Genomic DNA, 26,829 nt, shown 5'->3' with positions numbered 1-26,829 from the left:
ACTGAACCCTAAGCCCTGAGACCTAAACATTAAATGCTAATCTTCGAGCCATAAACCCTAAAAGGTGAACATTGACCCCTAAAGCCTAGACTCGTAAAATCTTAGCAAGAACGCTAAACCGTAAATGCTGAAATCCTAATCCCTATTGCCTGACCCCTGGAACCTGAATCCTGATCCCTAAAACCCTAAAACCTAATCCCTAAACCCCGAACCCCTAAACCCTGAAACCCTAAAACCTGAACCCTAACCTCTAGTGGAAAAATAGAAATCCGTCTTCTTATATCCTAAAACTTAATCCCATAACTTGAGTGTACTCATTGGAGAGGAAGAAGGAAGGGTGAAGTGGTAAAGTAATGTGTAGGGTGCGATGTGAATTAAAAATGAAGGGGGGAGCTGAGATGGAGGAATATGTATATTTTGTGTTGGTGAGTTAGAATATAGTTGACAAAAGGTGAACGCGAAGTAAAAAAAAAATGACTATTATTTAAGCATATCAAATGGGAGGGTGGAGTGATATAATGGAAGAAATAAGATGATAAGTATGTGTGTACATATTTTTTTTATTTTCATATGTATAATTCATGGAGTTCCCTCCATTTATCGTTTTTATGCACATTTCTAAATATTCTGTGGAACGGAGCATATATATTTTTATAATATGTGCACATAAATAAATGAGGAAGAGAAAATATTGTGCATGAACTATACTATATATTAACAAATTTTAATAATTCCTTAAATAAACAGAAGAGCATGAATCCATAATAAATACAAATGTTTTAGCCTTAGGAAGGAAGTGTAATTATTATGGTAGCACTAAGGAATGGGGATAAATAGTAGTACTATGTTTCGAAGAATCTCCTATAAGCGAATAATGAAGTGTATAGGTCCTGGGAGTGTAGGTACAAAATCTATAAATTGGGTGTTTATAAAAAGTTTGTTTTTTTCATTTTTTTTTTAATTCTGTTGTTTTAATGTACCTGCTCATAATTCTAATTTCAACTATGTGTATGTGATGAATTAATGTGTCTGTGTGTGTGTTATCATTTTTTTTTTAAGGAGCAAAGGAGTAGTTACTTTTGGAAGGAGTAGAAATTTATGCACATATGTACTCGTGACCACTGTAAAATGAGCAACATATGTATATATATTCCATATTTTATGAATATATGAACTGTTTACAGAATAAATTATATACAACAAAAGCAATGTACATATAAATAAACAACTACCCGAACAATGACAAAAGTAATATGCTTCATTTATTACATAAATTAGGTGTATTCTAATGGTGCCGACATATAACATTCTATGAATAATGTGATAATATGTGTATGCCATATTTTATGTGCATAATATAATAAAATGGAAGGTAAGAAATAAATACATTTATATGTACTCCACCCATTCCACCCAACAATTCCACTTTTGTAGGTGGATCTGTGCAGTGAGGATGACTTACCTTCCAGAAGAATATATGCAGCATTCGAACAGAAGTATGGTGACAAACAAACATGTGAGCACAACAGCTCCTGGACAGAACAAATGAGGACTATACTGGAGGGTAATTTGAGAGGGATCTTCAAAGATGAAGGAGAATATGCCAAAGAAATTACACAAGCTTGGTGCCATGTATCCAAAATGAATACAACGAGTCAATCACCTTGTTCAGTAATTTGTGATTTCTTTTATTTTTGGCTGGGAAATATGTTATATGACAAATGGAAGGGGACTGCTTCATTTAAGGCTATTATGGAGAACATGTACACTAAATTGCAGGGCTTCAACAACCAATGTAGTTATGAAACTATAGACAATACAGATGACACAACTCTCTTTAAAGAAAGAAAAACCATCTTTGACTATTATTATGACTACCGAACCATATGGAAGGGAATAAATGCTTCTAAAGGGTCATGTACACAGGTATATAACTCCTATTTAGAGGCAGCTGATTCAGCTTATAGGCAGTTAGAAGCAAGTGCTGACAGTGATAATGATGATTTCTGTACTAAAATTGTAAATAAAATTGGGGATGGTAAAAACAAAATCCCACCACCATCACAACTGCAGTCTAAAGCACTGTCTGATGGAGGGAAGGAACTTCCACCAGGCGGAGAGGACGGGGACGGAGGTGGAAAGGATCTCCTTTCCTGTTTCACACCAAAATCTAAACCAAATCCCAATCCAAACCAAGCTGGTAGTAGTGGAAGTTTTAGTGATGCTGATAATGGTTCTGCTAGCAGTGCCATGGCACCTGCTGCCTTTTCTAGCGGTGCATTGGCTGCAGTAGCATTACCAACAATGCTATTCTTTTTATATAAAGTAATACTACATAATTATAATATATAACTATAATTACAATTATAAATAGAAACATATATATATTAATTATTTTTATTTTTCTCTATTTAAAAATGGATTGTTTAAAATGGAATGCTTAAAATGTGAGCAGTAATTATACATATATATATTCTGTACACACATACGTGCTCATCTCCTTGTCCTTTTTTTTCCTTCTTAGTATACCAATTTATTTTCTGGATTACGTAACACCCTCTCTGGCGGAAACAACAACAAAAATCGAAGAAAAAAAAGAACAGTTGGACACAACTTTGATACGTTCACGGATAATAGTTCAACGTTCGATTCTACGGAATATTCCACAGTAGCATCCACCAGAGCAGATTCTGCAGATAAATCTACCATATATGGAAAACGACCACCATCTGGAAGTGGAAGGGCAGCAAACAATAGGAGAGGAGAAAACAGGAACAATATTAGTTATCAAAACATGTAATATGTACCATTGTATGTAGAACGTCCCATGTGATGTCGCATGTAACACACATTTGGAATGTAACATTGTTTGGAACATATGAAAAGGGAATGTTCTCCTGCGCAAATGAGCATAAATAGTAGCAGAGTTCATACAGTGCACAGAACAGGAGGATTTTTCTTTTTTTCCTTTTCTCTTTCTTTTTCTGTATTGTATGAAAGTGTTTACTTACGTTCATGTGTAACCAATATAAGTCAAGAATAGTTTTTTCCCACTTCATTCTGCCTTGTTGGGAAATTTCTTTTATTAAACATCTAAAATGTTCATGAAAATTTTTTCTGTTATAAATTTTTATCTTCATAATTTTTTTTAGTCTTAATAATTTTTTTTTTCCTTTTAAAGTTCTAATTATGGACATTTGAGAAAAGTGTTTCAAAAATTGTGCGCAAGATTCGCGGAGGTTCTCGCGAAGAAGGTTCGCTCCCGCCTTTTTTTTGACAACTTTCTTGACAATTTTCCTTTGACAATTTTAAGGACAACTTTTTTTTTTTTTTTTGGACAATTCTTTTTTGACATTTTTTTTTTTTTTTTGCCTAATTTTTTTTTTGACTAATATTGAACTTAAAATCGAATAAACACACAAGCAATGAGACGGAACTTTCTTCTTTCCCTTCTGTGAAGAACATTGTGTAAATTTCCACTTTATATGAAACTGCATATCTATGATGTGTAACATAGAAGGAGAGCGCGAACCTCCTTCGAGAATTCTTGCAATTTGAAACACTTTTCAAATGTTCATAATTAGAACTTAGGAAAAAAGAAATTACTATGTTAAACAAAAGAAAATTATTAAGATTAAAAAAATTACAAAGTTAAAAATTTATAACAGAAAAATAAATAAGCATTTTGAATCTTCAGTAAAAAGAATTTACCAACAAATCAGTAAGGTGAAAAAAAAAAATTTCCGCTTATATTGACCACACATGAAAGTGAACACTTTCATGCATTATAAGGAACGAAAATAGTTAAAAAGGAAAAGTCCTTCTGTTTTTTACACTGTACAAAACTTGCGGTTATTTATGCTCCTCCAGGAAGAACATTACATTACGATGTGTTACATTCAATGTTACATGGGGACATCACATACGTTGATAAGCAATATTATTTCTTTGGCGACCCTGCTGCTGTTGCCCCTCTCTATTATTTCCTACCCTTCCTCGTTCTGGTGACCTATCATAGATGGTAGAATTATCTTCTGTTGTTGAATAATCAGCTGAGCACTCTGTAGAATTGTCCGTTAGTGTTTCAAAGTCGCGTTGGGCGAATCTTTTTCTTCTACTGTTGTTTCGAACATGGTTACCAAATTTGTTATGGAACCAAGAAGGTAAGGATGTGTACTGAAGGAAGAAAAGACGATGGAAAGGGAAGGAAGGAAAGGAAAGGAGAAGGAGAAGGAGAAGGAAGGGGAAAGGGAAAGGGAAAGAAGAGTGTAAAAGTGTAACGGAGGGAGTATGTATTGCATATATATGCAGTCTATTCTATATTTATTATTTATATAAAGTAATGGTATGTGTGTGTGTATTATGTTCTTATATATTTTTGTAGTTTTTACTACTATTACTTTATATAGGAAGAAAGCGACAGCTGCTGGTATTCCCATCATGGGAAGTACAGTGGACATAATAGTGGGGACGAGCGTGCTTCCACCAGGGGAGGGTGTGCTGGTGTTCGTTTCTCGGGAGGTTGCGTCCTTAGTGGACGGTGCATGGTTTCTTGCTCTGCTTGCCTCTGGTTCTTTTATTAGAGTACATTTTAATTCTTTCAGTTTCTTGTGTTCGAAATCTTTACATATCCCTTGGGATTGTTTAAAACATGCATCACCACCACCAGTTCCTTGGGTACATTTCTTAAATATTTCCTCATAAGCTTTATAACTGTTTTCTAGGTGTTCATGATAACCCCGATCACAGGGAGTTTCATGGAGCTTAGCTCCCTGCAAGTGAGTCTGTAATTGATCATGATCCTGAATATACTCATGTGCTTCTTTCATTAGTCTGAAGTTTTCCTTCTTAACATCAGTACATATTCGTCCATATGTAATACTAGGGAACACCTCCTCCAGTGTATCGTAAATCGTTTTTATAACATTTGAGATGAAGTTACTGTTCCCCCTTTCCTTCCATATTTTATCCCCAAGCCAATAATAGAAAGCATAATATGCAAGGTTGTCAACTGTTTTTGCGCTTTCCATGTTAGTCAGGTAACACCAGCCTTTTGCAATGTTCTCAATATCATCCTGCAGATCTACATAACTGCTTAATGCAGTCTGTAAAGCATTTTTCAACTTAGTCTGCATCGTTTCCCACTTACACAGAGGTGTACCTTCCATATCGTCGTCCCCTTCCCCAAGGTTCCCTTTTCCATTCTCGAATTTATTGTACGTTATTTTGGAAGGTAATTGTTCCAAATCGACTTCCTATAAATATGTAATTGATGAAAAGTGGAATATATATATATATACCATCACGTATATTCCCCATACTTCCTATATAATGTGATGTGCACATTCCTTTATGGAATACTTCTGTACTAATATTGCAGAATTATCCATTTTGAATAGAAGAAGGGGGTAACGAACCGTTAGTATTTGTTGCTCCTTCTCTGTAATTCCTGCAGCTTGCGGTTCAGAAATTAATGTATCTATCAACTGTGCCACATACTCAGGGCTGTGTGTATTATTTATGTCAGCAATTCCTGTACAGTCCTCAATATTCTGCTCATTCCTACAATGTACCTTTACCATTTGGGCTGCTTTAGCAATTCCTTCCAAATATTTAACATACCGCCCACAACGGACTTCCTTAGGATTTCCACCTTCCTGCAACATTTCTTCTGGGCTTAAATTATAACTGGACTGACTTTCCATTAATTCGAACAGCTTTTTCCCATTTTCACTGTGTTCCATTTTACACTGTCCCCCATTTAGCATGAATCCTAATAGTTCCTGTACTTTTTCCATAGCTTGATCAAATGAAACGCTATTGCCTAATTTCCCATATAGTACACTCCCCACTGTATAATATATAAGGTGGCAGGGTCCATACTTATCTCTACTCTCATTATATATATCAGATAAGCAGCAGCAGGCATGTAAAATATCATCTGCTAGATTATCCTTATTTTTAATTTCCTCCACTCTTTGCTCTAATATATTCCCATATCTGCTCAATCGATCTTTCCTTTTACTACAAGAAAGCTTTCCACTTCCATGACTTCCATCCATATTTTCTGAAAATATAATACACTAATTTGAGTCCTATGAATATAACTCGGGATATGTTTGTATATATTTCTACATCCTTTGTTGTATGGATGAAATATTATAATAATAATATGTATACAACCACCCACCTTGAATAAAAAAGAATAGCCCCTTTATTGATTCCTCTTCATTTATTATTATTATTATTGTGATGCTGTTATTATTTCTTCTATATGTGTGATGTATAATGTGTATAGTGTATATATGTAATAAAGTTCATGGATTAGTTCATTATTGAAGTGCGTACATCATTGTTTGATGTATTATATTATTATTCGCACCTTCCCAAACTACTATACCCAGAGGTGTGTAATTTCTTCCTTTAAGATAAAACTTTTGCATACACCCTTAATTCATGTTTTATGGTTATTTAAAAAGAGGATGATAAAACATAATTAAAAGATTGCTCATATAGGTACAACTTATATATAGGAAGTGCTCTTTTTCATTCTTCTTCCCCCTTTTCATGTATGCACATCCATACATATTCAGTAGGAGGGTGCACATTTATGTAAATATAGAGAAGAGTGATATAACATAAGAAAGTGTATTATACATTTCTGCATAGGAAAAATACAATTTACTCTATTAATAATATTCATTATGCTACACATCCCTCCCTTTTTGCTCATCAATATTCAATAATAGCACCTGAATGCCTTCTCTCGTTTCTTTTCTTTTCGGTTAGAACATTACAACTAATTAACACAGTTTAAATACATTATATCATTTGAGATCTTCCTTCCTATCTCCTTTAAATATAGATTATATTTTTACACATATTAATGTGTTCCTCCCCTTCCCTTTTTTTTCTAACGAGTATAATATAAATATTTTTTTCACATATAAAAAGTTTTCAGGGCTTAGGGTCTCAGGGCTTAGGGTCTCAGGGCTTAGGGTTTCAGGGTTTAGGGTTCACGGTTTAGAGTTATAAGAATGAGGATTTTGGGTTTAGCTTTAGGGTGTATGGGTAGATGATTTGGATTTCGGTTTTAGGGTTGAAGTTATAGGAATTGAATTTCTGGTTTATATTTTAGGTTTCATGCCTTAGGATGCAGTGCTCGTAGTTCAGGTCTTAGGGTTTAGGATTTAGGACTATGGTTTATGAATTCAGGGTTCTGGGTTAACGATATATGGTTTAGGGTTCCGAATTTACGGTTTCACGGTTTAGGGTTCAGGGTTTAGGCTTCGGGGTTCAGTGATCGTAGTTCAGTGCTTAGGCTTTAGGATTTATGACTCAGGATTCAGAGCTTTAGGCTTTAGTGTTTAAGGTTGAAGGTTTAGAGTTTATGGTTTAGGGTTGAGGGTTTTATTCTTAGTGTTCAGTATTTGGGGGTCAGGATTCAGGGTTCATAGTTGAGTACTTAGGGTTTAGGATTTAGTATTTAGAGTTAAGGATTTAGGGTTTAGGGTTAATGTTTTAGGGTTTAGGGTTTAGGGTTAAGGGTTTGGGGTTTAGGGTTAAGGATTTAGGGTTTAGGGTTATGGATTTAGGTTTTAGGGTTCATTTTAAAGTCCCACGTATTCCATGCGTTCTTGCTACAAGAGAACTATTGCATGGGGAGATGTTCTCAGTAACTTGAAACAGAGAAAATCATGAAACAAAAGTCCAAAATCCTAAACCCTAAAACCAGAACCATAGTCCATGAACCATAAAAGGAAAACTCTAAACACACACCCAGCAAGCCTAAATCCCGAAGTCTACACCCTGAATCCTAATCCCTAAACCCTAAACCCTGAACCCTGAATCCTAAACTCTGAACCCTAAACCCTAAGACCTGAATTCTAAAGCCTAGGCCCTGAGCCCAAAATCCTGAACATTGAAGCCTAAACCCTGAACGCTAAAAGCTAAAACGTGAAATCTGAACCCTAAAAACATAAACTCTGAACGGTAAAATCTTAATCCTAACTACTGAACCCTAAACCCTGAATTTAAAACCCTGAACCCTGAAACCTAAACCCTGAGGTCCTTGGAACTTAAATGATAAATTGTTAGTACAGTATACATTCTGTGTAAACATTAGCTATCTTTAACGTACTTATGAAGTAAGCTAGAGAATGGATGGTATGATATGAATTCTAGGATGTAATACAGATTTAGCAGAATAAGAGGAGGTTCAAATTGTATAATATATTTTCTGTTTAAAGTGTGTGTGTTGTAATTTTAGAGGTTGGTTAAGGATGCAGTCATTGTGTAAGGGAGTGGGTGTTCTTATGCCTAAACGATCACAATAGAGAGGGTAGGGGTTACTTCATAACAAACTACTACCACAGGGATGTGTAAGTGCATACAAACAGAAACAGAATTTTCACTCTCCCTTTTGAACAAAAAATGTGAGTATATATATATGTACTGCACTCCTATTATTTTTTCTCTAAATGTGCACTCTTCCCTGAGCATATAGACGAATGTGCACATATTCCGAAAAGGTAGAAGGGTATAGTGAAGGCCGTCATCCTTTTTTTTTGTTTCAATTATGTAGTATCTGTTTACAATTTTGAATTAGCCCTATTAATAATAGTACATTAATTAATAGTATATATGTGAAAATTTTTGTCAAATGGAAAAAAAGTTGTGCATATATAGATAATAAGAGAGAAGTGTACATAATAATGGAATATTCCGAGCAGGCGTACACAGTTTAGAAATATAATACATAGATACACAGATTGAAGAAAGAGTTTGGACTTCCTTTATTCCTTCCATCATTATTATTTCTCTATTTCTGGTTCATTTGCTCTTCCCTTTTAACTTTAATAATAAGGGAGAAAGTAAAAATTTCATACACTTATAATCATAGAACAGATGAACGAAATTTTTACCCTTCCCCTTTTATGTTGAATCAATAAATATATAAATGGCACAGTTCCAAAAGGAGAAGAGGAGTTATGTTATACATATAGGAAAAAATATGCACACATAAACAATGTCAGAAACGGTAAGGAACAACACTAAAGTAAATGAATTGAAGGAATGAGTATATGGGGGAAAGGGGAAGCGTTTCTCCTTGCTCTTTCCTTCCTCCATGTTTCTTTCTTCTTTCCTCATTCTTTTTATGTAACATAGACAATTGTACAATGTGTACACATATAATTTATGTTTAATTTATATATATATAAACCTTTTTCCCTGTTCACACATACATATATATGAATAAATGAATATATTTTTTCGTATATATACACACACATTCTCCGTGCGGAGCTATATATATGCATATATGTAGATAGGTAGGTATATAGTTAATTCATACATAACACATTCGCCCTTTCGCACCAATAAAATTGAGCTACTTTCAATAAATACTTAATAAATATAAATATGTATTTATAAATAGGTAATCACATTCGAAAAGTATGGGGGGAGAGGAAGAATCATCCCTATGCATGAGCTCCACAATATGTTCGTTAACAATTTTTAATAACAATCACCCTCCTTCCCCTTTTAAATAATAATAATAAAACATACCTGAAGTGCGTCGTAATATATTCTAGAATATTTTTTCTTTTCTTTTTTTTTTTTCTTTTCTTTTTTTTTTTTCTTTTCCTTTTTTTTTCTTTGAAAAGGGGAAGAGAGTGTTGTTACGCTTTAATATGTGCACAACAGCAATAACCAAAGTACACATGTGAATAGTATCCTTAGTGCTATAAAGGAATCACCTATTAGTTAAATAGTAAAGTATATATAAGTAAAAATTATATGGGGAAGTTTAATTTTTCCATCTGTATTTGTTTTCTTACAATTCCTGTACTAATTGATCTTCATATATTTTGACTTAATTATATGCACACAGTGCTCCTGATATATATTCATATATATATATATATATATACAACAACAGAAGAAAATATGCAGCACACATAAACAATGGCAAAACCAGCTGTAAGGAGCATGCTGAGGGTTTCTTTTTTTTATGGAACATAGATAGTTATATAGTGTCCTTGTAATATTTCATATATGTGTAATGTGGTGTTATTGTAGTGTAGTATAAAATAGAATGAGAAATGTGAAAAGAATAAATGTACACATATGCTATATGTACATAAATAAATATATATGTATATATGTATATATATACATGTATATATGTGTATATATGTTGTATATGTATATATGTATATTTATATGGTACAGACATATATATACATTCCACTCCTCCTTCCTTGCCAACTACATTTTCGCAGGATCAATTTTTAAATACTTTAAATTCATATGCGCTATTTTATAATACCTTCAATAATGATGATCGTACTATGAACGACTGTAGTAGCAATGGTGTAAACCCCCAGGACTTAAAGGGTAAATTACATAGTAACTTCGGAGGGTATGAGAAAATTATGCAGGACGCCACGAAAATCGCGAAGGCTTACTGTTCCGCGTGTGAAAAGAAAGGGCTTCAAACATGGGGTGATAAACCTTGTCATTTCTTCTATTACTGGGTGGGAGATAAATACGGGAACGACTTAGGTAATAAGTCATTGTCAGACCTTTTAGATAAAATTTACCAGGGGCTGAACGAAATTACTGATACGAAGCAATGCAGAACTTATTACAAAGATTTTGACGAAACTCTTGTCAGCCACATGAAAAGAGTATATGAATATTACTACGAACATGCGACCATAAACAAGCTGTTACTACAGAATGGGCCTAAATGTGACGCAAATTGGTCAGGGTACCTACACGAAGTTTCCTCAGCATGTGAATCTATAAGAACAAGATGCAAAGGGAAGGAATACGAAAGTAATACATATTGCGGCGAATTTAAAAAGAACTATATGGTACATTGTGGTGTAGCGGAAGCGTTAAATTTGTATTGTACAGAGGCAGCTGACCTGGACGAAGGTATGGGACATTCCTCCATAAAGCAGAAATTAGAGGCCGAACGCGCCCGCCTATCAGAACTGGAGGGCGAGGTGGCAGCAGCATCCTCCAGAGCAGCAGCATTATCCAAAGCGAACGAAGAAAAATTACGTTCGGCCACCACCACCTCTTCCATCTCTTCTATATTTGGCACACTCGGAATGACAGTCGTCCCCTTCTTCTTGTATAAGGTAATCATATACAATTAGAAGTGAAATAATATAAGTAACGGTATTTCCTCCCACCACCCACTCCTAACACCACCTACCTTCCTCCTCCTTAGACCTCCTTATACCATCCCTTTCCTTCCTTCCATCTACCACCTAACAGCCTTCCTTCCACCTACCACCTAACAGCCTTCCTACCACCTTCCACCCTAACAACCTACCTACCACAACTAACAACTTTCCTTCAATCTACCGCCCTTAACATCCCACCTACCACCTAACAACCTTCCATCCACCAACCACCCTAACAACCCACCTACCATCTACTACCCCTAACACAACATTTCTTCCCTTCAGTATAAGCCATGGTCTTCTTTGTTTGGTAACAATTCTAATGGAGCAAGAGGAGGAAGAAACAACACAAGAAAGAAAAGATCAAGTGGACGCGAATTTGATGCGTCCACAGAAGACACCTTAACAACATACACTATCGGTGATGCTACCACTAAATATGGAACAGAAGTTTCCGCTCCATCATACAGAGCTAAGCCTAGAGGAACAACAGGGACAGGAACAAGTAATGCTATACCAGGTCATCACCAAAGAAATATTGGTTATCATAACATGTAACATGACATCGTATGTAATACACCGTCGTTGTGTAACACCTATAAGGGGAAAGGGAAAGGGATGGAAGGGCAATGCTTCCTTCCCCCCCTACGGAATTCATTTCAGATATGAATGTTCCTTCATTTCTATTTTTTTTTTATTTTTCTTTTTTCCCCTTATTTTTATATATAAATAACTGCATGAAGGGAAGATATTCTAAACGAGGAGCGAACAGAAAGAAGGAAAAAAAAATGAGGCAAAAAATGGGAAAAAAGTCCCCCCAAAAAAAAGAACAGCGAAAAGTAATGTGTCATTTTTGCTTCTTTCCTTACATATTGTATATAAACTGAAGGGCCATTTATTTTTCGTCTGATGGGGGATGGGAAGGGAAAGAAACGTTCCCCTTCCAGATATTACATTCCAATGTTCCACATTCCACAATGTGTGTGTTACATTAAATATAGACGATGTGTGTGTGACGTATTATATACGATGATAAGCTATATTCTTTTTCTTCTGCCGCGTATTATTTGTTCTTCTAGAATGACTAACGTATGGAACAGAAAATACAGTTCCATCATCTACCGTAGATTCTATTATGGGAGTTTCTGTGGAGGTGTCGTCTAATGTAGAGCCTAAGGTTGAGACATCTTCCCTCAGTTCCCCAAAATTGTGTTCGGCGGATCTTCTTCCTCTGATTCTTTTATTGCTATTTCTTCTGCTTCCGCCTCCAAATTTGTTGCCAAACCAACGAGGTAGGAGATTGTACTAAGGAATGAAGAAGAGTAGGGGAGGTTGTTAGGTGGGTGGTTGGTGGAAGGAAGGAAAGGTGTATTATATATATATATATATATATATATATATGTGTATATAGACATATATGCACAGTCTATTTTCTATATATTTATTGTTTTATATATAAAAATGATGGTGTATGTGTGCACACATATTAGTTATATTGCCTATACAATTTAGTTGTTATTATTATTACTTACTTTATATAATAAGAAAAAAATGGCGGTGCCAATTCCTCCTAATGTCGTAAGGGTACCGGATACGGCTGGGGCTATTGATTTTTCGCTATATACTGCATTACATGTTAATTCTGAAAGTTTTTCCGGATCACAGAACTCTCTATAGTTCCCTTCGAATTCTGCGCAATATTGGTCACCATTAGCTGGAGGTTTACTGCAGTATTCAGCTACAGCTTCACATGCTTCAGTAACTTTGTCCTCGTACCATACCCACTCTTCTCTACAATCTGATTTACCCTGCTCTAAATACTGCTTTACGTAATTATAATCGTGGTAATGTTCGAAAACTTTTTTCATTTGGAGCAAAATAATTCCATCACCATCTTTGTATTTAACTGCACATTTATTTTCACCTTCGGTAACACTTTCTAGCGCTGCGTAAATTGCCCCCATAAGGTCCGATAACTTTTTCCCATCCGGGAGGGTTAGGTTCATATTTCCCACCCAGTAGTAGAAGAAATGGCAAGGTGCATCTTTGATTTGTGATTGTTCTTCCTTCATCTTGCATGCCCTGCAGTAGGCCCTCGTGATCGTCCCCGCCATAGAACGGAGGCTGCCGTAATCCTCTAATTTATTCTTCAACTGTTCCACCAACTTTGTGTGCTGGGCACTGTCAGAATTACACTTATACTGAGTATCCTCGAATTTATCATAGAACTTCTTATATGAAGGTAATTCCTTCGGACTTAGCGGCTACAAATATAATTAGCGCAAAATAGATATACTTCTATATATTTTTATTTCGGCATGGATAAAATGTTGCATGTATATGAATTCATTCCATGCAAACACAGAAAAAGCAACCTGCAGTATTTTTCCCCACATCACACCACTTACCCCATCAGAACTTCTGCTGGAAACAGCAGGAGCAGGAATAACAGCTCCAGGAACACCAACACCTGGAATGCCTGCACCTGGAACCCCAACACCCACATCTAAACCTGAAGCTTCCTGCCCAATTCCAACCCCCGGAGCACCACCTACTCCTGGCATAGCCTGTGTCTCATCAGGTAAAACTTTACAGTTGGACTGTTGGGTCAGTTGTCCGATGTGTTGTTTATATTTGTCGTTGAAGTCGTCACAATATTTAGGTTTATATGTTCCCCCCTTGCATTTAGTACTTATTTCAGTATAAGCTGAAATAGCACTATTCAGATATTTGTGGTATGCTGGGCTGCAGGAACTGCTACTGTCCACTATTTTCAATTTTATGAATGCCTGGTCCTGGGCGTAATCGAATATACTTTTCATCAGCAGGAAGTCTAATTTTTTAATATCCTTATACATAATGTCACATTCATTACTAGCATCTGCCTTTCGCAACTGCTTGTATATTTCCTCCATAACCTTATAAAGTGCATTGTCCCCGGTCGCCTCATTAAATAATTTATATCCCAACCAATAATAAAACCAATAACACCAATCATGATTGGGGTCATGATCATTCCCCCCTCTTTTATTATGTGCGAAACACCAGGAACTCACAATCTTATCTACATGCTCCTTATTAATCCCATTTGCCCCTAAGACTCCTTCCACTTTTCCCTTCCTACCTTCGTGGAAGGAATCACCATAGGAGAAGCAATCGCCTTCTGTACTATTCTCAGTTAACCATGTATACTTATTTCCTAAATGTAAGTTCTTCAACTCTTTTTTCTACAAATTTAATTATAGAAATGTTTAGTTAGCCTTATATTCCTATTGTATGAAGAATGCAGTATTATGTGAACACACATGAATTTTATGCTTGGTGGAAGACATATTAATTTGAACATGCATTAATGTCCGTCATATGAAGAGAGAGTAACGTGGTGGTAACTTCTTCCTTCTTTACATTCATGCCCTTCCTTCCATGCCTTTACCTCTTCTTCCGTAAGAACAAGATTACATGCCAAAGTTGATGGGTTCGGAATATCCTTATTATCAAATTTCCTTTGGAAGTCTCGACAATACGTATCATTCTGGTGTTCCCCCGTACAATATGTCTCCATTTTACTATACGCTTCCTGAATTCTTTGTAGGTACTCGTAATAATCCTTATTGCATGGATGCGTATTCGATGTTAACTGCCCTTTAATAGTCTGATAGTCGTAATAGTATTCATATACACTTTTCATGTATTCGAAAATGGTTCTATTATTACCCTCGTAGGTATAGTCCCATCCTTTATAGCTATCCATATCTTTCAATACCTTGTTAATTTTGCCCACAAGATCAGAGAACGAACTAATATTTCCATTCTGCTTAAACAATTTTTGTCCTATCCAGAAATAGAGAAAATTAAAACGCCCCCTATACAACTGATCACTGTGTGTCATCCTCCTAGTTATATGACACCGGGCGTGGACAATTATTTCCCTACATGCGTCATCACAGTTATAGTCCCGTAGTATGCTCTCCATTTCAATATTCGCGCTACCCATCTTGTCAGGTTTACATTGGTCTTTTCCCGACCCATCATGGAATCTGCGATACAGTGTTTGTGATGGTAAACTTCCCAAGTCTTCTCCCTTCAAATGTAGTTCATAAAGAGTGGAATATATACATATATATATGTTCTCTTCTATGTGTGCTCCTGTGTGTGTTATGCTTTTGAAAATACTGCACATAAGTAAGCATCTATACATGGGTACGTTTAAACAGTAAGTTAACCGTTAGTATTGTCTCTGCCATTGTTCCTGTGCATGCATATTTCTATATATGGTGCAAAATTAGTTGGAGGTTGTGTTGTTCTTCATATGTTCAGTATAGTGGTGTATAAGTGTAGGAATTTTATTTTCCCTATGATAATTATGAATGAGTATATATCAAAATCTTATTTCCTCCAGTAGAATCTATTATTCTACTTTTCAAAATTGGTAACAAGTGTACATGCATCAAACTTATTATATGTATGTAATTAAATGAAAAATATGGAGGAACTAGCTAGCATAATTAAATAGGGGCAAGAAAAAGAAGCTGCACCCTATTATATTTTTACACCATCCGCTGTATAATAGAATTATTCATAATTTTCCGGAATATTACATTATCATTTACGCATGTTCCCAACATTACGAATACAGGAACTTAATCGTTCCTCCCAGTTGGTCTTCATAGCATACAGTACTGATTCATACTTTTCTGCTACATAAGATAATCATTAAAAATTTTCAACATATACAGTAAAATTCATATTAAACTATTATCCTCTCTCCCTTACTCTCACACATTTGTACACTTATCCTTATTGTATAGCGAGCGTGTATTTAAAAAATGATTAACAAGAGTGTAATACAAAGCTACACCTTAATTATACATAAAACAAAGTATGCGAAGCATTATAATCATACGTGCTCCTAAATTCCCTTCTATACATGATTCCTTATCACTAGCTCATTCCTTCCTTTTTCCTTATTTTTATACTTTTTCCTAAATGACAACATCCCAAATAACACATTTATACATATGTTAAATGTGCACACCCTGCATTACTTGAGCTCCCTGCTTCCAGTCCTTCTCCCTCCTCTCCCTTCCAATTAAAACTACACTACACATTACATGATAATGCATACTTCCTTATCCTAATGATTCAAATTTCGCAGGTCTTAGATTTCAGGGTTGAGGGTTCAGAATTCAAACATTCAGCTTTAGGGTTTCGGGTTTTCGGGTTTATTGTATAAAGTTTCAGGGATTATTGTTTAGAGTTCCAGGGTTTATTGTTCAGGGCTCAGAGATTAGGGTTCAGGGTTCAAGGTTTTGGTTAAGGCCTTAAGGTTCAGGGTTTAGTTTAAGACATTAGGGTTTAGGGTTCAGGGTTTTGGGTTGAGGGTTTTGGGTTGAGGGTTTTGGGTTCAGGGTTTAGGGTTCCAGAATTCACGGAGTAGAGTTCTAGGTTTAGTGTTCAGTGTTCAGCCTTTATGTTTGTGTGTGTCAGGATTTGTGGTTCGGATCTTAGTCTTCAGGTTTTTCTAGCTTAAGGTTTCGACTTTAGGGTTTCGAGTTTATGGTTTCGAGTTTAGGTTTTCGAATTTAGGGTTTCATGTATAGGGTTCGGAATTTAGATTTTCGAGTTTAGGGTTTCGAGTTTAGGGTTTCGAGTTTAGGGTTTCAAGTTTAGGGTTTCGGGTTGAGGGTTCCGAGTCCAAGGTTTCAGGATTCAGGGATGAGGGCTTTAGAGTTCAGGGGTTAGGGTTCAGACTTCGCGGTTCAGGATTTATGGTTTAGTGTGTAGGGTTAAGGGTTTAGTGTGTAGGGTTCAGGGTTTAGTGTGTAGGGTTAAGGGTTTAGTGTGTAGGGTTAAGGGTTTAGTGTGTAGGGTTTAGGGTTTAGTGTTTAGGGTTTAAGGTTCAGGATTGAAAGTTCAGGGTTGAAGGTTCAGGTTTTGGGGTTCCGGGTTTAGGGTTCGGGTTTTAGGGTTTAGGTTTTTGGGTTCGGGGCTTAATGTTTAAATTTTAGGATTTAGTGTTCAGGGATTAGGCTTTATGTTAAATTTGCCGAAGAATAATCATCATGGGGAACTACTTCCTCAAGACCTAAATCCTAAACCCCGAACTCTAAACTCTGAATCCTAAAACCTGAACCCTCAACCTGTACCCTAAACACTATAACCCTAACGCTAAAACAAACCCTAAACCCTAAATCCTAAACACCAAACAACAATGCCTGAACCCTAAAAATCTGAGCGCTGAAGCCTGAACCCTGAACCCTAAGCTGTGAAGACTAAACCCTGAGCCCTGAACTCTAATGCGAGAATACTGAAACTTAAGGCCCAAAGCCTAAATCCTAAAGCCTGACCTTAAATCCTTAACCCTAAACCCCGAGCCCTAAACCCCGAAAACTAAATCCTAAAACCGTAAAGCCTAACGCCTGTTCGCTAAATCCTGAAACCTGAATCCTAAAACCGGAACCCTAAGAACTGAACCGCAAACCCTAAAACCTAAACCCTAAACCCTGAACCCTAGCCCCTAATCCCTGAACCCTAAATCCTGAACCGTAAAACTTAAACCTAACGGTGAATCCTTAAACCTTAAACTCTGAACCCTAAACACTAACTCCTGAAATCCTTAACCATTAACGCTAAATCCTATAACCTGAACCCTAAGCCCTAACTCCTGAACCGTGAAACCTAAACCCTGAATTTTAAACCTTGAACCCTGAACTCTAAGGCCTAAATGGTGAATCCTATGTCGTGAACCCTGAAACCTAAATGTTAAACCCTGAACCCTAAGCCCTAAACTGTGAACCCTGAACCGTGAAGCCTAAACCCTAAGTCCTAAATCCTGCGCATAAAACCTTAAACTCTGTAATGCACGTTCCGTATGTATATGCGTTATTTATAGTAAAGTCATCTGAAGAAGGGAGGGAAAAGTGTAAAAAAAGAAGATGCGAAGTGTAAATAAATAAGAACTTGGGAGTGTATTGTGTGTTGTATGAAGGTGTAGAGATAGAAGTTTCAAGTAGTATGGGCTGATTTTTAATATAAATAAGCTATTTATAATATACTGACAAAAAGTGAAGGGAGGAGAAGTGAAACTGTTATTATTCTTGAATAATCATAAAAGGAAAAACGAACGGTGTATAATATAATGTATTATTATGAAAGCGGGTATATTACTTTTTAGTACACGTAATTCCATGCAATTCTGTGCACATCATATGCTACTTTCTTTCAGCACATTCAATAAATGTACCCTCCGTAGTAGATATGAATAAATGTGTGTATATTTAAGAGGGAGGAAGGATGCTCTGTATATATATGGGAGCTATATTATATATAATAAAAAAATATTTTATTAATTCCCTTTAGTACAAAAATAAAACATGGATTAATAAATGTATCATGATATTTTTGATAAAAGAGGAAAATTGTGTTCTTATATATACATATAATAATTTTGATGCATGCATATATATGTATACAATACATTATGATTACTTGGATGATTGTACAAATTTGTGCACATTATTAGAGTAAATAGGTGGTCTATTTGTATGTTGAATCATGGGCACATAAATATATATATATATGTAATGTTAGTATACATATGCACATATATATAATCCACATATATATATATATACATATACACATACACATTGTGCATGTAAATATATATATATACATATGTATGGTATATTCCATACAATTGAGTACATACACAGTTCTTCACTAAACTATTTATATATATATAAAAGTGTACATAGGAACACAATGAAGGGATCGGCAGAAGGAAAAGCAACACTAACGGTTCGTTTCCTTCTTATTCAGAATGAATAATATTACATTGTGCACATAATAATTTATGTATATTATACTGAGTTAGGAAGTATAAAATATGAAGAAACATATATATATATACACCTCCCCAATGACATTTGTAGGAAGCGGAATTAATGAAATTGCCCTCCTATAGAGATTACTATAAAAAGTTTAATGGAGGCTGCAATGAATGTGATGAATGTGATAGTACATTCAAGCAGAAGTTGCAAAGTGCCTTGCAAAAGTGTCCCCATATTGACAGTTCTACAAATATGATTTTGAAAGCGTGCTGTTGTATATCCCAGGATGGAAATAAGGAGGGTCCAGAATATAAGAAGAAATGTAATTTCTTTTATTATTGGGCTTTGGACAAGTTAATTAAGGAAGACAAAAGTTGCTCATTCTCACAAATAGTAGAAGGAGTCATCAGTGCACTGGAAAATTTCCTACAGACAGATACATGTGAAATTTTGGACTCAGAGAATATTGGTGAGGATATTATCAAAGATAGGAAAACAATATTTGAATATTGGCATAACTACAATGATATACAATTGCTATTACGGGGAAGTGGGTCTGGATGTGCTCAGAAATATATTAACTACATAAGGGCCCTTGATACAGTTTATAAAAGGGTACAAGGAGAATGTAAGAGCCAACATGATAATCCATATTGTGAAGAATTTCAAAAGAAGCAGGATGAATACGATCCGGATAAACTGCTTAATACAACATGTCCTACAGGGGCATCGAGACCTGAAGATACGGCGGAGAAGGCAAAGCAACTACTGAAGGTTACTTACATCTGTTCTAAAGTGGATACATGCACATGTACACATACACATATTATTCATATAATATTGTATCTACGATGTAATGGAAATATGGTTAGTATGCATATATCTACTTCCTTGATTGCCTTTACAGGAGAAATGCCAAAAGAAAAAGCTACCCTCGGAAAAAGTATATTGTGAATTGAACAATACCACGCATCCGTGTAGTGATAATTATGAAATCAGCACAAAAGCAACAAGGGATGAGCTGAAGAACATGTTGCAGCAGAACGAGGTATGGGGGAGTTACGAAGATCAAATTGTGCTTGGGTTCTGTTATGCATCTAAAATGAATAAAGGGAGTGGTTCTGATAAAAAGTACTGTCAACACTTCTATTATTGGCTGCAGACTATGCTATACATGGCAAAGGACCTCAATACGACCTTCGGAACAATTATGAAAAACATATACAGAAAATTGAAGGACCTGAATATTGAGGATGAATGTACTGAAATATACGCCAATATTGAACATGCCATCTATCAGAATATGAGAACAGTATTTGATTACACGCAGGACTATGAAACTATAGAAACATGTGCACGGAATCCCCATTCCTCTGAGCCCCAGTGTGCCGATAAATATCACGGTTACTTGCAAAAAGTTCTTCCAACCTACGAATATATGAGCATAAAATGTCCAAAGGAGAAAGATAATAATGAAAAATGGTGTATGGACTTTCAGAAAATGGCTAATCAACACAGTTATGATGAACTATTACAATTGAAATGCTCCTTAAAACATACACCGGAATGTACAAATATTACCGCTGCTATATTGGGCACACTAACCTCGATAGGTCTACCAGTGCTCAGTTTTTTCCTATATAAAGTAATAATTATAATTACCACCAAAATCACTATGTCTATTACACATACATATATATATGTATATATATGTACTTATATATATATATATACACAAATATATCCGTTTATAATATTTTTTTTAAAGGGGGGGAGAAAAAAAATATATATATATATTCATCTGTTCTGTTGTTCAAAGTGCACATGTATTACATATATACACAATAATGTGCACATATATGTAATACATGTATGTGCTTGACTTTTTTTCCTCCCTTTTTCACGTTCCTTCCCTTCCCTTTCATTAGTATAACCTCCTACCTTCTTCGTTCTTTAACAAATTTGGGAAAAACAGCGGAAGAAGGAGTACAAGAAGGGGAAGATCCACTGGACGTCATCACTTTGACGACACATTCACAGAGGGTGACACTTCAACAACATTAGGTGACTCCACGGAAAACGACTCAACAATAGGTTCCACACTTGGTTCAACAACAGATGGATCTACCATATATAATGGTAGGCCACCACCACCCACCAGAGGAAGGGGAAGAACAGGAGCAGCAAATAATAATAATAATAGAAGAGGAGGGGAAAGCAGGAAGAATATTAGTTATCAGCGTATTTAATGTAACACATTGTGGAATGTAACATTGTTTGGAACAATGAAAGGGAGTGTTTTCCCTGGAGAGGCATAAATAGCACCGCCCACACAGTTTATAGTGTACAAGGTTACAATGGTATTCCTTCTTTCACTTTGTTCCTTTTATTTCTATTTTTTTTGTATTGTGCAAAAGTGCTTACATGTTCATGTGTAATGAATATAAGCCGGAAAAAAAAAAAAAAAATTTTTCTTACCCACTTTAGTTTGACTTGTTTGGCAAATTTTTTTTATTGAAGGATCCAAAATATTTAAAATTTTTTTTTTTGTTATAGTTTTTTACCTTCATGAATGATTTTAGTCTTAATAAATTAACCTTCACCCAAAAAAAAATTGCCCTAATATAAAATTTGTCACACAGAAAAAAATTGCAAAAAAAACAAATTGTCCTAATAAATTGTCCAAAAAAGAAGGAATGCCCTAATATAAATTTGTCACACAGAAAAAATTGCAAAAAAAAAAAAAAAAAAAAATTGTCCAAAAAAGAAGGAATGCCCTAAAATATAAATGTTGTCACAGAAAATTGAGAAAAAGAACTCGTCCAAAAGAAGAATGCCCTAATAAAAATTTTGTCACACAGAAAAAATTGCACAAAACAAAAAAAAAAATTGCCCTAATAAAGTTGTCCAAAAGAAAAAAAAGAATTCCCTAATAAATTAGTCACAGAAAAAATTGCAAAAAAAAAAAAAATTATTAAGGAAAAAAAAATTACAAAGATAAAAATCTATAACAAAAAAAAATTTAATGAATATATTTTGGATCCTTCACTAAAAAAGAATTTACCATACAAATCAGAATAAAGTGGAAAATTTTTTTTATTTCTCCCCTTCCATTCATTATACATGAACACTGAAACCCTTTCATACAAAACAAAAAAAAAAAAAGGTGAAAAATATTTACTACACCCTAAACTCGGAATCTGAACTTTAACCCTGTTCCTTAGGAAAAAAGTCTTTCTCCCTAAACCCGGAATCTGAACTATGAACCTCTTCCTTAGGAACAGCTTCTTTAGTAACAAAGTTGTCCTCCCTAAACCCGGAATCTGAACTTGGAACCTGTTCCGTAGGAACACCTTCCTTAAAAACATCTCCATCAGGAATATCAACCATTAAAACTTCTTCCTTCGGAACAAAGTCTTCCTTCCCTAAACCCGGAATCTGAACTTGGAACCTGTTCCTTTGGAACACATCCCCTGGGTGCAAAGTCTTCCTTCCTAAACCCGGAATCTGAATTTGGCACCTGTTCCACAGGAACATTTCCCTTTCGAACCTGTTCCTTAGAAGCATTTTCTTCTTTTATAAACTTGGAACCCATGAATTCTTGAACCAAAATTTCAAAAAAGTCTTCCTGAACCAGTTTAGTGTCCCCTTTTTGACATTCGTCTAAAACTTCTAAATGAATATCAATAATCATGCGGTGGCCGACACCAGTGCGACGAACAGGACGATCAACGCCCCGTTTTTTTGGCCTTTTCGTTCTTCTCGTTTGAACAGATGTTGGTTGTCTGCGCTTCTTCACTAAGGTATATTCACGCGGACCATCCTGGTCCATATGGTCCACGATCTGTTCCTTCGATGATGGAGGACCAGAAACTTGACAAGCTCTTCTGTACCGTTTTCTTGTTTTACGAAGCATTCCAAAGTACTACAAAAAAAAAAAAAGAAAATGTGTTTTTAAGAGGAGTGGCTGTTGTTTCTAAGAAGAATAAGTACTATTCTTAAACTATGTCCGAAATCCAACACATACACCATCAAAATGCGAAATCCTACACATACAACCCTAAAATGCAAAATCCTACAAACACACACCCTCTAAATGCGAAATACCGCACATACACCCCTAAAATGCGAAATCCTACAAACACACCCTAGAATGTGAAATCCTACATACACCCCTAAAGTGCGAAATCCTACAACCCCACATACCCTAAAATACGAAATCCTACAAACACACCCCTAAAATGCGAAATCCTACAAACACACACACTAAAATGCGAAATCGTACACCCTGAAACCGGAACCTTAACTCCACTTCCTTTAACCCTTTCCTTCACTCTCAATACGGAACCCTATTGTTCTTTCTTTTTTCTTCCCTTTTTAATCTTCTTTTTATTCTTTTCTCTTCTTTTTTTTTTTTTTTTTTCATTTTTTTTCTTTAAGCTCTTTTTTTTATTTGTATTTGTTTTATTTCTTTTTTTTCTTACCTTCCAAAGTAGGAAGGTCATAGCAGAAAGACCAATTACAACAGGAATGGTAGGAAGGTATGGGGTAAGGAAGTAGGAAGGGTTAATCCTTTTACTAACTGGGGCAGGAACAGGTGTTACTGAAATTGACCCACCCCCACCACCTCCTCTACCAGAACTAGGTGTACCAACACCTGGGACACCACCCACACCTGGTATACCACCTATCCCTGGGACATGTGGTACGACACCACCAGCACCAGCTGCACCAGAACCGGAAGAACCTGGATTCCAAGTTCCTGTAGAACCTGGTCTTGGACTACCAGTGTTTTGATTATTGCTGGAACCGCCCCCGCCAGCACCAGCAGCACCACCTGTACCACCGGCATCAGGAGGATTTGGTTTATATTCGGAGGCTTGCAGAGGATTCAGGGAAGATGGGTCATCCTTTTCCGCTCCACCGATGTTATTTTGAGAAGGATGTTGAGGAGTTCTTTCTGCAGGGGCAGGAGCAGCTGGTGCTGCAGACTCAGGAGATTGGTGACCTGTGGAACCATTAGAGTTGGAGGGTGTATCCTGTTCTGAATCTGTACCTGTAGGAAGTGAAGGAATAACTTCAGGAGTGACTCCAGTAGACACGAGCTCTGCTCTACCAGTTCCCCCCGTAATAATATCGATCCGATCTGCTGCAGGAGCGGGACCACGTCCAGTCATAAGAATATCATCATCCAGTGTGGGAGGTTGCTCACCTTGATCTACAGGTTGTACATTTGCTCCTTTCGTAGGTGCGGGTGCTGAATTTTCTGGTCCTGACTCACCTGATGATTCAGCCCTTGCAAGTAATTTCGGTGCTGATATTGGTGTGGATGCTGTGGCAGGTGCTCTGCTGCCACCACTGGGGGAGGATGAACTTAGGTGTGATTCTACCGTCCTCTGCACTTCGTCCAACTGATTCTTAACTTTCTTTTCTGCTACTTTCAAACCTTCCACTAAGTTCTTCCCTTTCGTGGGTTCCCACCTGCTGGCACCAGAACGATCCACACCTTTACTTACGTTTGCAGTATATCTCCTGTTTTTTTCAGTGCACCAATTCCTACTGTATATTCCTGTCATTCTTCCTTTCTTTGTATCACAGTGCATTTTATTAATGACCGCATATAACACGTCTACATTGCCCCTTTTGAGATTATTTAATTTTCCATACTCACACTTATCTTCACCCCTTTTTCCCCATTCACCTTCAACAGTATTCATTGCTTCATAGGCATACTTAATCATGTCTTCGCTTACACAACGATCCCTGGCATATATTAACCATATTTTTAGGAGGTCACATTTCGAAACACAATTGCTTTTTCCACCTGACTTCGATGCTGTCTTCTCGCATGCATACTTTTTATCGTTTGCTATAATTAAATTTCTTATCATGACTTCACAAAAATCTTTTTCCTGCGCATTCATATCCTTATCTGTTAATGCATTCGTTACGCACATACTTTTATAATTTTCCCATTTCCTGTAAACATCGTACCCATCAGCTTGGCTTGGGTTGCTCCAGAAATTAGTGAATGTCGTATCCCAATTTTCTATAAAAGTATGTGAAACAAATATCCAAAAGCGAATACAGGGAAGCAATGAATACATATATACGTATTCCTTTATGAATATCCCATTCCTTGGGTTCAAATATATATATATAGATAGATATATGAATATAATTATAGACACTTTGAAATAAGAGTAGTGAGCAGAGAAGAAAAGGTTAACATACCTTGTTCCTGCTCATCCAGTCCACTGATTGAGCAAGTTTCTTGGTCTATTGTTAGGGTGGAAGGGGATGTTTGTTTTTGTATTGTTTCCCTTATTATTCGGTCAAGTTCACTCTCAAATACCTTTTTTATATCTTCTTCCCCATCCGTTAATCCTTTCCCAAGGACATTCGTTATTACTTCGTTTGCACCCGTCTCTGACACATATTCTTTATCTTCCATTATTTTCTGTACTTCCTCTATTCCTTCTTTACTCGTCACCCCTGCTCCTGCTCCTTCATTACCTTTACTTCCTAAATGTTCTGAACAAATATTATTCTGACTCATAACATGTGTATACTTCCCTACTTTGTTCCCTTTTTTTGCATCTTCTACCCACTCTTTTACTGTTTTACCTATTAATTGACCCCCCACTTTTGTTTCTTTTAGATTTAGATTATAGCATATTACCTCTGTCATAGTTAAATTGTTGTCCTTTACGCTCTGTTTGACCTTCTGTGATACATGCTCAATTACTTCCTTAAACCGACAGTGTTTACCATATAATTCTACTAACGTAAGGGTCCCAACTAAACACCTTAGATATGTAGTTACCTCATCTTCCTGCCGTACATTATTCCTTACTACTAATTTTTGTGTTAAACCATTTGTGTACAACATCACTTTGATCATAGCCTTGCATAACTCCTTTTCTGTATTTCCCCATGGGGTTATTTTTTCCCCATTTTCCTTCATCCCCGTTGCACACAATCCTCTTATCCCCGGTTCTTCACCGCTTCCAATTGTACCTATGAGGTTATTAAACGTTCTCTTCAAACCTGCCCAGATTCCTTTCTGTAATATAGTGAGAAGGAGGAAATAAGTATACACACACACATATATATATATACTTACATATATGTATGAACTGTACAAGCTCATAGTTATATATGTGTCTACATATATATATAAGCATATATACAAATATGTATATACTTTATATGTCTACATACATATATATATACATATGTATATATGCATTGCCGTATGTACATTATTTTCCTGCGTCGTAACTTATTTATACTATGAATTTTCCTCCTTTTCACTTTATATTACTTCCAATATTACTACAGAACTCATTCCTTCCTTTTTCATATATGTAAAGAGTTCACTTACCTGAAAGCTGCCTACATTGGCCATACCATGTTCTTTTATCCATTTTGTTATTAACTCGGTGATGAAATAAAACTGCTGTGTGGTCATTATACTATTAATGTTCGACTCATGTACTATGGATACTTTATCTTTGTATTTTTCACATACTTCCTTCTGTCTTTTTTTATTTATTATTTTCATAATTTTAGTATTATTCTCTATAGATCGTTGAATATATGCTAACATCCGGTATCCTTTTACATCCATGAACTCCAAGTTCTTGTGTTTACATTCACCACACACAGGTCCTCCACGAAGTATACTCCTCACATAGTCCATTGCACTGAATGCTTTGTTCATAACATTCCCCGTCCTGCAGTGTACAGGTAAATACTTAACGAACCACATATTCATTACAGCGCACCTT

At 35.9% G+C, this 26,829-nt stretch overlaps 5 protein-coding genes across 5 annotated transcripts; 3 read left to right on the top strand and 2 right to left on the bottom strand.

Moving 5' to 3' along the window:
- Positions 1 to 1,239: 1,239 nt before the first annotated feature.
- PCOAH_00005530 (KIR protein) lies at positions 1,240 to 2,352 on the top strand (the record flags this gene model as incomplete). The annotated part of the gene is made up of 2 exons (XM_020057364.1): positions 1,240 to 1,248; positions 1,435 to 2,352. The coding sequence occupies 2 exons, from the start codon at positions 1,240 to 1,242 to the stop codon at positions 2,350 to 2,352; spliced, it is 927 nt and encodes a 308-aa protein (XP_019912881.1).
- Positions 2,353 to 3,986: 1,634 nt separating this feature from the next.
- On the bottom strand, positions 3,987 to 6,062 carry PCOAH_00005520 (KIR protein; the record flags this gene model as incomplete). The annotated part of the gene is made up of 3 exons (XM_020057363.1): positions 3,987 to 4,061; positions 4,401 to 5,255; positions 5,418 to 6,062. 3 exons carry the CDS (start codon positions 6,060 to 6,062, stop codon positions 3,987 to 3,989), a joined length of 1,575 nt encoding a protein of 524 aa, XP_019912854.1.
- Positions 6,063 to 9,969: 3,907 nt separating this feature from the next.
- PCOAH_00005510 (KIR protein) lies at positions 9,970 to 11,762 on the top strand (the record flags this gene model as incomplete). Its single annotated transcript, XM_020057362.1, has 3 exons — positions 9,970 to 9,984; positions 10,287 to 11,156; positions 11,490 to 11,762. The coding sequence occupies 3 exons, from the start codon at positions 9,970 to 9,972 to the stop codon at positions 11,760 to 11,762; spliced, it is 1,158 nt and encodes a 385-aa protein (XP_019912958.1).
- Positions 11,763 to 19,150: 7,388 nt separating this feature from the next.
- On the top strand, positions 19,151 to 21,285 carry PCOAH_00005500 (KIR protein; the record flags this gene model as incomplete). Its single annotated transcript, XM_020057361.1, has 3 exons — positions 19,151 to 19,810; positions 19,944 to 20,681; positions 20,965 to 21,285. The coding sequence occupies 3 exons, from the start codon at positions 19,151 to 19,153 to the stop codon at positions 21,283 to 21,285; spliced, it is 1,719 nt and encodes a 572-aa protein (XP_019912801.1).
- Positions 21,286 to 22,243: 958 nt separating this feature from the next.
- PCOAH_00005490 (SICA antigen) lies at positions 22,244 to 22,952 on the bottom strand (the record flags this gene model as incomplete). Its single annotated transcript, XM_020057360.1, has 2 exons — positions 22,244 to 22,543; positions 22,587 to 22,952. The coding sequence occupies 2 exons, from the start codon at positions 22,950 to 22,952 to the stop codon at positions 22,244 to 22,246; spliced, it is 666 nt and encodes a 221-aa protein (XP_019912811.1).
- Positions 22,953 to 26,829: the final 3,877 nt, after the last annotated feature.

The sequence above is a fragment of the Plasmodium coatneyi genome, chromosome 3 (assembly GCF_001680005.1).
Source record: "Plasmodium coatneyi strain Hackeri chromosome 3, complete sequence".
NCBI lineage: Eukaryota > Apicomplexa > Aconoidasida > Haemosporida > Plasmodiidae > Plasmodium > Plasmodium coatneyi.
This window is presented reverse-complemented; position numbering and strand designations above follow the sequence as displayed.